Source organism: Pteropus alecto, unplaced genomic scaffold, assembly GCF_000325575.1.
Source record: "Pteropus alecto unplaced genomic scaffold, ASM32557v1 scaffold276, whole genome shotgun sequence".
Taxonomy (NCBI): Eukaryota; Metazoa; Chordata; class Mammalia; order Chiroptera; family Pteropodidae; genus Pteropus; species Pteropus alecto.
In genome coordinates, this window is record NW_006438074.1 from 7,106,806 (window position 1) to 7,117,920 (window position 11,115).

An 11,115-nucleotide genomic window follows, 5' to 3' on the forward strand; every position below is an offset into this window, starting at 1 on the left:
TTTTCTTTTTCCTTCCTTGGAAAAAGAGAAAGAAAAAGATACAGGAGAAAATGTTCCCAGAACAAAGGGATAAACTCTGGGCTAAAATCAAGATTGGAGATTAGCTGAAGATTTAGGGTGTCCACGCTCCCCTTTGCTCCTAATTACCACGAGTAATTGAGAGTCTCAGAGGCCTGGGCAGACGGATCTGTTCTCCATGCGTATCCTGTCTTGGCTGGACACGTAAGAACCAGTGCCCTGGGCACAGGTTTTATGTTTGTCTGGTTCAGCCCAGCTTTTCTCTCTCCCGTCCCCCTCCTGCCCACCCCTGCCCCACTTCAGTACTGCTTTGCTGTGTAATTGCTGGTAGAGAGGGTGGTGTATTTTCTGGTAGCAAAGGCTGGACCATGTTCTCATTTATTCCACAGGATGCTTTTCTGTTGTGTTTCTTCTCTTAGTCAGTCAGAGGTTTCTGAGTGAAACTTAAACTACCCATTGCCAGGTAGGGAGTGATCTGGCTCTCCTTTCTCTGCACCATCCTAGGATAGGATCATAGGGATGGGTTTGCTTGAGTATGTAAGAATGTGCAATCACGTATTGCTGTGCTCCTTAGACAGCCCTGCCTGCTGTTCCCTCTCCCCCGCTGTTTATGCCTTTCGAGTGTTTACAGATAGTCCTAGCCCGTTCTCATAGTCATCAGGCCAGACCATCTAATCTAGTCATTCTTCCCTGAACGTTCCTAAGCAGAGTTCGAATGTTTTAGCATAGTGAGTGTTCACTTCTGGGGAGCTCCATCTCTGACCTAGTGGTTATGAAGAGGCCCTTGAAATCGAGTCCCTGCCTTCCTTTCTGGGAGGTGACTTGTTGGTATCTAAGAAAACTGATAGTTGAGAATTGTAAGATTCATTTGGGAGGGGACTCAGAAAGTTAGAGGGTGAAAATGGCTCCAAGGATGGAACTGGCTTCTGGGTCCTCAGACACAGAATGAGCTTTTGCCCCTTGGTGTGCGTGCGTGTGTGTGTGTGTGTGTGTGTGTGTGTGTGTATGTGTAACGTGCCATTGAGTCAGTTCTGACTCCTGGTGACCCTGTAAATGAGTAATGTCCACAACGTCCTGTCTTCAACAGCCCTGCTCAGCTCCTGTAGACTTGTGCCTGTGGCTTCTTTTATGGAATCATCTCAAGGTTAGCCTTTTTCTCCTGCTGCCTTCTATTTTTCTCAGTGTTATTGTTTTTTCCAAAGAAGCCGGTCTTCTCATGATGTGCCTGACATAGGACAGCTTCTCTTTTGTCATTTTTGCCTCCAGCAATGGTTCAGGCTTAATTTGTTCTAGGACCCACTTATTTATCTTTCTGGTGGTCCAAGGTATCTGTAGAGCTAAGCATTTTTCTATTGAATCTATTTCTTTCCTATCATCTTTCTTTGTCCAATTTTTGCACCCATGCATACATAGTAATTGGGAACAAGAGGGTGTGGATGATCTTAGCCTGGGTCTCTAATGACACATCTTTGCTCTTTCATAAATTTTTCATTCATCCTTGCTACGTACTGATTAGAATTTGCGTGACCTCTGGAGAAGCGCCAGAAATAATCGATAATTGATTGGTTGGCTAAAGGGTCTGAGAGGGCTACAAAAATACTTAAGGGGTAAATTGATAAAGAATTGAGCAAATCTAGGTGTTGCAGTTATCCATTGCTGTTTAACAAATTACTGCAAAACTTAATGGATTAAATAAAAATAATTTATTCTTTCTAATGTTTCTGTGGGTTGGGTAGGGGGTTCCTTGACTGATTCTACTCAAGGTCACCCCTTTACTCATCCGGCCGAAGGTCAGCTGGGCTGGAATGTTTAGGATGACCTCACTCACACATTTGGCAGTTGGTGCTGGCTGTGGGCTGAGCCACTTCAGTTCTCCTTCCATCGTCCAGTGGGCCAGACTGGCTTCCTCACGTGGTGGTCTCAGAGTAGCTCCCAATTAAGGGGAAGCAGCAGCTTAAGGCCTGGAACTGGAAGTCACATACTGTTATCTCTGCCTTTTCCATTGGTTAAAGCAAATCAGAGTCAATGTGGATGGGTCTGACAAGGGATGCATACAGGGGACTGTTATTCATTGGGACTGTTTTGTAACGATCTGCCACACCAAGTAAAAGAAAAATACAGGTTAGAATAAAAATCAGATTAGCCTTGGGTGGTGAGAGATGATATTGCAGAAAGGTGAAGAGCACAGTCCGGGAGTAGACTGCCTGGGCTGGAATCCCAGCTCTGCCACTTCCTAGTCATATGACGCTGAGAAAATCACACAGCCAGCCTGTGTTCCTGGGTCCCCTCTGCTCAGTGAGGATAATAGTAACAACTGTCTTAGAGGCTTGTGATAGGTTTAAAGTGAGTTAACACAAGTAAAGGACCAGTACCAAACCTGTACTTAACACTCAAATAGATGTTAGCTATTAGTATTCATTTTACTCTTCTGTGATGGCAGGTAAATTACAAATTTGGCTTTAAGTTTTTCGATTCCAAGGCAAAGAGGGAAAATAACTCAGGTACACAATTTGTAGTGTGCTTAAGCTTGACAAAAATGATTTCGGAAGAAGCTGTGCTGTGTTAAATGGGCAAGTACATGTTTTGACATGCTTGGTTTTGAATACAGCAGATTTGGGGTAGTTTGCAAAGCGACTGACCTGGAAAAACTTCACACTATAAAAATAAATATATCTTTTCTTGAGAGCAAATAATTAGAGGCAGGACTATCTAGAAGTTAGCAAGGCAGGCTTGATTTTCAAAAGCCCTCGACTGGAACCCCAGCCCTCCTCTCTCTGGCCTGAGTGAACTTGGAAAAATTCACGGATCTCTCCAAAGCTCAGCATCCTCATCTACAAAATGGGCAGAATAATAGTGCCCAGCTCACACAGGTAAAGAGATTAGGCAAGTAAAGCCCTTAGTCTATTGCCTGGCACATACTCAGTGAATATTTGCTTTGACTGTCATTAGTTTAAAGATGGTTTTAAAGGAGATTTTTCCCTCTGTTGGAAGATAAACTGTGTATTCTTCCCAAATAGTTGGTGCTATTATTATAAACCTTTCCTGTCTCTCAGAGGGGTACTTGTAGGGAACTGTCATAAAGTAATAAGCAAGCAAAGAAGCAAACAAACAAACAAAAGGGTAATAAACCCTGCATTTAACCTTCTCTCTGATTCCACGCCAGCCCCCATTTTTCCAAATTAGAGAGCTTTCTCATTTGTATGGTTTTTATTCTCCACTGAACTTGGTGCAGCTTCTATGGGAGCTGGCTGCAAGCATTTCAGAACAGCCTCGGGACTTCCAGAAATCTGTCGACAGCCCCCAAACCACAGCTCCCACCTCTTCTTAGGTGCTGCCTCTCCACATATCTGCAGTTTCAGGATCCCCAGTGGTGTGAAGTCAGGTCCGTCATTCGCTCTGCCTCTGGGGAAGCTTCCTCCCCCACTTCTTTGCGTCTGGCTTTCCGTCTGATTTATGGCTTTAGAACGTTGGCCCGCAGGATCTAATTTAAAGCCTCTGTCAGAGGTTGTTGCACAAATGAACGTGGTGCCAGTCGAAAGCTGTTTGCCTTTGGTTTTGCTCCTCGGTCGCCTTTTCTGTGGCATGAAATACGAGGTTGGAAAATAAGGCTACCAAACTGGGTTCGGGCAGCTGTTGAAAACTCTTACGTCATCTCCTGGAAGGTGCTATGGCTCCATCCCAGCCAGGGGCTCCCGTGAAAGCTATGGGTCTTCAAGTCAGGTTTCCCCAATCCGTTTATGTCTCTGCCTCGAGAGGCTGTTCTGGTGGTAGTTAAAATTGGGTTCAGAGTTCCTACCTAGTCTAACATCTGTCAACTGTTGAAAACTCCCGTTCCACTAGCCAAGCAAAGTCTGTTTAGCTTTGCTGTGTTTGCATTCTGAAAACAATAGTATTTTTTTTTTCATTTTCCAAGCTGAAGATTATATTTTAATAGTGAATGTGCTATCTGTACCTGCCTCCTGACCCTCAGATATTCTTATGCCCCTAAGCAAATATTCCCCTCACCCTGCGGTGAGAATCCCTGGGCTATTTTGCTTCTCAGCATTTTTCTTCAGAGTGAGACAAAGAACCATTTCCCCATCATCTGACTTCTCTCTCAGACAGTGTCGAGCTGCTTGGTGTCTCTGTGCACACCTACAGTTTAAAACACTGGCACTGTTCACGTGTGTGTCATTAACAGAGCCATTATTTCAAAGGGTGTGGCTCCTTTAGAATTGAGTTTCTCTTACTTTGAACATTTATGCTGCTGTTCAATGAGCAGCATGAGCTTCTAGGTGGCTGATATCAAATTCCTGGCCCTAAGAATGGCATTTTTGTAACACTGTGAAAATTTTATGGCATGCCCAAGACTGTATTCCTGTCATCTTCTTCAAGGGGGAAAGTTCTAGAATAATGTTCATGAAAGAAATAAAGTAATAAAGTAAATAAATAAATAGATAGATAAATAAGTAGATAAAAAGTAATAGTACAGGTTTATGATGTGATCCTTTTTATTGTAAAAATACAAGTAGGTGTGTGCCTATGTATTCGCATTGTGTGTATGTGCATAAGAAAAGATCTAGGGAAGGTAGTGTTTAACTTTCGTGGGTTTTGGGTGGTGTTTAACTTTAGTGGGTTTTAGTGGATTATGGGTTTTTCAAAATTTTCTTTATAACGAGAAAAGAAACCAATGCGATTTATTTTTAATAATTAAATGGGAAAAAACAACACAAAACAAGACAAAGCACAGCACAACAACAATAACAACAACCAAAAAAAGAGAAAGGGAGGTTGACTGGTTGGCTGGGTAGAATTTTCAGGTCAGGGGCATGTGGGTCCGAGGCTCCCTGAGCTGGTCTTGCCTGGCACAGGCCACCACACACTGCCTCAGCCTGGGCCTGGCTCCGGGGAAACCTGGTGTGGCTGTGCAGACACGTTCACGTGTTTCTTGAGGCTATTGAGTGCACACACCTTCTTGGGGCCTGTTTCGCTCTTGCATTGGGTGGAAGCAGTATTGAGTAACAGGAGCACGTCCATTCACCTTACTTTGTCCTGCCCTCTTGGAGGCTGGGAAGGAGTGGAGTGGGGCCTCGTTTCTGTTCCTGCTGGGCATTGAGCATGACTCCCACTAAGGCTGGAAGCCCGTGGTTTTGTCCTGCTGCGTCTGGGCTTGGGAGGGTGTCCACGTGCAGGCACTCCTGCGTCAGCTCATCAGCAGCTCGGGGCTCGCAGGGCAGTCAGGCTCCTGCACCCATCTCTCCTGGAGCCAGCAGCCAGGAAATCCACTCCTGGGGCAAACCGCTGATCTGCTAAGGAGCAGCCCTGCAGTGCCTGGCTAGAACCTACCGGGTATGAATGCTGTTGAACTCTGGCGGTGGAGAGGGCACTGGCCCTCTCTATGGGCTGGTGTGGCAGACACTGCTCTCTGTGGTGATTCATCAGCCAAGCCATCAGTTCCTTGGGGCCAGACCGGGTCCTTGCACAGAAAGCAGCAATGATAAGTCACAAGAGTGATTGTCACCACAGGCTGTGTCTTCTCTTGCAGAGAAAGTCCACTCATGTGACCAGGAGAGGCAGAGTGCCCTGGAAGAGGCCCGGCAGAGTCCTCGTGAGGGCATTGTCATCCCCGAATGTGCCCCTGGGGGGCTCTATAAGCCAGTGCAGTGCCACCAGTCCACTGGCTACTGCTGGTGTGTACTGGTGGACACGGGGCGCCCGCTGCCTGGGACCTCCACACGGTAAGTCCCACTGAGCCTGTCCTGCCCCTCGAGTGGACCCTGGGGCAAAAGGACCAGCTTTCTGTTAGGCTGACCCCTCGCCCATCCCGGCTTTGCTGTCCTGGCTGGTGGGGGTCTTGGCACTAGGCAACCAGCATTTCCGTTCATGGGCAGATGAGGTTCTGGTAGAAAGACCTGGGTCTTGGATGCTGGTCACATGTTTGTCCCTTCCTAACTGGGAGACCTTGGAGAACTAGTTAACCTCTCTGAACCTCAGTTCACCGATGAGAAGGTTATTGCTCTGCCTGAGTCACTAGGCTCTATGGATCAGAAAAGGTCCCGTGTGCAGACATAAGGTGACATCAGTGTGCCTGAGTGAATAGAAGGACATGCTGAACATGTCTCATTTGTAACTCTGATGCTGGCATTGCCTCGTAGCTGCTGGACAGTGCAGGAGGAATTTTACTGCCAGCCCTGGGAGCTCTAGGCTTAGTGACAACACAGATCATTGCTGGCAGTAGTGGCTAAAGTTGGCTCAGTTCCCAGCCCGTTCTCACCCCCCATATCTCTCTCTTCCCAGCTACGTGATGCCCAGTTGCGAGAGCGATGCCAGGGCCAAGAGTGCGGAGGTAGACGACCCCTTCAAGGACAGGGAGCTGCCAGGTGGGCGATGACGCTGTCCTTTGAGGCACCTCATCTCTTTCTGTTCCACGCCTCCTTATTGTATGAAGATGGCCTCTTTCCCCATCTGTAAGCTGTGCCACAGCATCACAGGAGCTTGGAGCCAGGAGCCATGGGATCTGCATCCAGTCTGGGAATTGTCCCTAAACACATTGTTTCTCCTCCTTGCCCTTACCTTTCTACCTCTAAAATGTAGTCATTGGATGAAAATGCCACCCCTGCAATTCCTCAATTCTTTCTTTATCCTCTGGTGATTGGGACGATGTTCTGGAGGCTGTGAACCCTTTTTCCCAGGACTGGGAAGGGAAGAGCACTTGCAGGGAGGGGCTGTCCTGAGGGGTATGGGCGGTGTTTGTTGCCCGTCCTGCATGGTTCTTCGGCAATGATCCCTGGGGACCCAGGACTGCCATTGTGGCATGACACAAGAGGTACAGGCAGGGAGCCCAGGACCTCTACATGGCTGCTGTGCTGTGTTTCCCCTTATTTATAGTGTCCTCTGCCGGCGAGTTACTAGAAAATTACTGAATGTTGGTAGCTTGGAACACTGTCATCTTAATCAGCACAAACGCAGATCAGTGTAGGTGGGAGCTGGGACCACCTCCCCATTCCCCATCAAGACTCCGAAGTGAGAGGTGAACACAGAGGATCCTGAAGGTCAGGGGGCTTCCAAGTGTGGTGTGAAGAAATCGCCCCGTCACAAGAATGAACTCGTGGAGGCAGGGTACCTCCTAACCATCCACTCAGCACATGTGAATTGAGATGTGCCAGGCACTGGGTATTATCTGGTGATCAAAATTGGCATGAGACTTATATAGTGGAGAAGACAGAGAGTACACAACTAGCTGAACACAAACATATAAACAGTGGTGACAGGTACTCTGAAGGGACGGAACAAGGTGCTGTGAGAAGGGCGGGGAGAGTCCACTTCAGAGTCTCCATCTTCTCTGAGAAGGTGGTGCTGATCCAAAGATCTAGAGGATTCGCAAAGAGAAGAGAATGAAGTAGTCACCGCAGAGAGGGGGACCATAGGTGACGTGGAGGGCCCACGCAGGGCTGGCGGTCATGAATTTACAGGGACACTCATCTCCCCAGTTGTGTGGCGTGTACACCAGCAATGCTAAGCCGCGTGGGTGTAGACTTGGATATCTCTGTGGGCCTATCTGTGAGAAGGTTCATCTGTGCTCGGGGTCTTGCTGGAACGGTGCAGTGGAGGAGAGAAACAAAGGTCTGAGAGCATTGATAAGGGAGCTTTGATCAATGTAATCTAAGCTGGACGAGAAGAGAAGTAAGAAAGGGAGGAGGTTCTTAGATGGATAAACTGGTAGGTCTGCTGGAGTCAGCTCTGACCATTTGGGGTTCTGTCTGTTCCTTGAGCTCCTTCGGCACCTGGTCCTTACTGAAGAGCAGCCTTTTCACACTCTAGTGTGACCGCTTGATCATACTGCACTGGAAGTAGCTTGAGTTCCCCAGTAGATTGTGTACTTCACGAACACAAGGACCTGGTAACCTGTTATATGCCTAACATTTAACATAGTGCCTGAATTGATAGTCAGCAAAAATTTGTGGAATGGAAGAAAACTGAAAGCATTATTATCCATTTAGTCCGATGGTCCCTTGTGGGCTGCAGGTAGAGAAACTGTGGCGGTTTATGAGAATCGTTTGAGCCGTCGATGCTTCCCGAAGTGGATTCTGTTGTATAAGAAGGATCTAGCAAGGTTTGGGAAATGGTCGTTGAGGAAACTGTTTACTTGATTATTTACCTGGCATCTGTCTTCAAATCTCACCTTATCTTTCAGGCTGTCCAGAAGAGAAGAAAATGGAATTTATTACCAGCCTACTGGATGCCCTCACCACTGACATGGTGCAGGCCATTAACTCAGCAGCACCTACTGGAGGCGGGAGGTGAGAATGTGAGCAGGACTCGGGCCCAGTGGGGAATGATTTTTTGGATGCTGTGGGAGGCGGGGGGAGTGGGCCAGGGCGGGAGGAAGTCGGCCCTTTTCTTGAGACCGTGTAACTATGCTCTGTCCCATCTCCCATCAAAAATCTCCCTGCCCTTCTCCACTTTCTATTTCTTGGGAGTTGCTAGTCTCTAGCTTATAGTTACCTGATTACAGGCAAGTCTAGGGGTGTCTGGAGACTTCCAGCACTTTCGTCTCAGAGGCGGATGCATTGGAATGATTGTCCTGAATGACAGGAAAGGTGATGGGCATATTATGAGGACAGGGAGGACAGGGAGGGAGTACAGAGCACTTGGTGGTTCTCTTCTGAGAAGGCAGGAGCTGTATGCCTTTTTGGCTTCCTGAGGATCTCAAGGAGCTCTGGGCAGTGGGATTGGACACTCCCATAGTCAAATCCAACTTAGTTCAGGAGCTGATATGCTGGCGGAGGCAGTCCTGACAGGAAGCCAGAATGCACATGCTCCCCAGTGACCAGCATCAGCAGTGCTCACTAATTTGGGCCCATTAGGACAGTTGGTTGGAGCATGCATTTGTCCATCCATCCATTTGCTCAGCACCTATTGAATATGCATGGCACACCAAGCACTTGGCTAAGGATCGAAGATCCAGGGATATGAGTCATGTCCTTGCCTTCAAAGATTGCAGCCTAGTGGGAATACTAGGCTATAGACAGATACTGATAAGCTGTGTGGTAAGTGCTAGAACAGAGGTGGAAGAACAGAGAAGGGTTTGCTAACTCAGTCTGGAAGAATCAAAGAAGGCTTCCTGGAGAAAGCGACAGCTGAGCTGAGTTTTGAAGGGTAAATAGGACTTAGCTAGTAAAAGAAGGAAAGCCATTCCAGGAAAAATGAAGGAACATTGTGACTCCAAAAAAATGCACATTCATAGTTTAGTATGGCTGAGCTGGGGTGGATGGGATGAGGGGGATGAGGGGGATGAGGTGGAGCTGAAAGTGGTAATAGATGAGATGGAGGAGGTGGGCAGGAACCAGGTCTCTGAGGGCCTGGGGGACCAGACGTGTGCTCCCCATTAGGAAGCTAGAGGGGTAGGCACAGCAGTGTGAGAGGTGCTCCAGTGCCTACAGCAGTCGAGGAAATACCATGGGCTTGGCAGGGATGGGCAGCCTGCCGCTGAGCTTATGTGGCTTGCCAAGGAGGGAGGCTAGTCCCTGATATCTGCCCAGAAGTAGAGCTGTCATCAACAAGGCAAGGAGAGCCACCACGATGACAGGCCCAGGCCCCCAGGCCCGGAGAGGGCCCAAGTGCAGCTACCTCGGTGGCGATCAGCAAGACCACAGAGTGTGTGTATCTGGGGTGGGGGACCATGACTGCAAGCACAGCTGTCAGTGGTTCTGTATCCTGAGGTGGACAAAGGTCACTGTCCTGAAAACCCAGTTTTAAGTCACATCAAAGTGAGTGCAGTGGTTGACTTGTGAGTTACCACTGTTGGAGACTGCTTGTCCGCGGTGCTCGCTCTCAGCGCCTCCATAGTCCTGTGAGCTCTGAGGCTGGTTTTGGCCCTGACTCTGATTTTGCTTACCCTGTGGAGGTGGACCAGTCTCCCCTAGGAGGAGTACAGCACTGAGCCTGAGAAGATGGACACAGAGTCTAACAGCAGCCAGATGGGAACTGGTCACGGGCACCCCAGAGTGCTCAGTGATTGGGTGTCTAAAGTAGAGAGGCCTGTGTCCAGGTCCCCAAGAAGGGGGGAGGGAGTGAGTTTTAGAAAGGCACATTCTATATTATATGCCTTTATGTTATGCTTAGAATACAAAAAAAGTAATGTCACGCAAAAATAGGTATGAGATATTTATGTTTATAAGAAAAGAGGGGGAAAAAAGAAAAGAAAGAAGGGCATGGGCTTAACCCTGCCAGGTGCTTCCCACCCACAACTCGCCACAGGCTGCTGGCTCTGGGCAACCACTCAGGGAGCCTCCTGGAGCTTGAGCTTCAGTGCCGAGGAGACAAGACGTCAAACTCTGTCCCATCTGCTTCCTCGGGGGCCCAGCCCTTGAGCACCGCGTGGCCTGCTCCAGGCAGGCTGAGGGTGCTGGGAAAAGATGGAACTGTGAGTCCTGGGTGCACAGGTAAGGGGCCGGCGGGTCCGGAGCACAGGTGGGCCCCACTGCCACGGGCGGTCGTGACTGATTTCTTATCCTTGAATCACGGACTGCAGGGATTTTTAGGAAAAAAAAAATGCAGTTTATAAATGCTTTTTATACCAGTGTGCCCTTAGGGAAGGGATATTTTTCTTTCAAAAAACAAACAAACCTCTTTTTTTAGGTGCAATATAGAGCTGGGAGAAGTTTTTTTAAAATAATCATTTCTAAACACGTTTTTCATTTTAAGCTCATCTAGCTTCGTCGTGTTTGGTTTTGATGAGAATGAAAGGTCTGACCTGCATTTGGTAATTGTTTTACCTAGAGGCTGGACTTATAATCAAAAGACAGACAAGATGAACCAAGAAATAGTTTAGAAATCAAGGAAGGGGATGAAAGGGAAGAGAAAGAGGCAGTTATGCAGGGAGGTAGCTGGCCAGGCTTCCTAGTTTTACTGGGTTTAAACCTTCCCAGGTCTCCCCATTGTATTCGGAGTAAGCCCCAGCTCTGACCCGCACAGGCCCTGCAGGAGGGTCTGGCCGGCACTGCCCGCTCCTCTTGTATTCTTCTCCCTGCCTTCATTATGTTCCAGCAGCTGACCCTCAGTTCCCTCAAACAGGCCAAGCTCCTGCCTGCCCCGGGGCCTTCCATCCATGTCAGC

At 48.2% G+C, this 11,115-nt stretch overlaps 1 protein-coding gene across 1 annotated transcript in view; it reads left to right on the forward strand.

The window, feature by feature from the left end:
* Window positions 1–11,115, forward strand: part of SMOC1 (SPARC related modular calcium binding 1) — a 77,486-nt gene that overhangs the window by 52,951 nt on the left and 13,420 nt on the right. Inside the window, exons 8-10 of the mRNA XM_025049101.1 lie at window positions 5,543–5,735; window positions 6,295–6,377; window positions 8,192–8,297. Coding sequence (XP_024904869.1) covers window positions 5,543–5,735; window positions 6,295–6,377; window positions 8,192–8,297 — 382 coding nt within the window. The remainder of the gene's footprint in view (window positions 1–5,542; window positions 5,736–6,294; window positions 6,378–8,191; window positions 8,298–11,115) is intronic.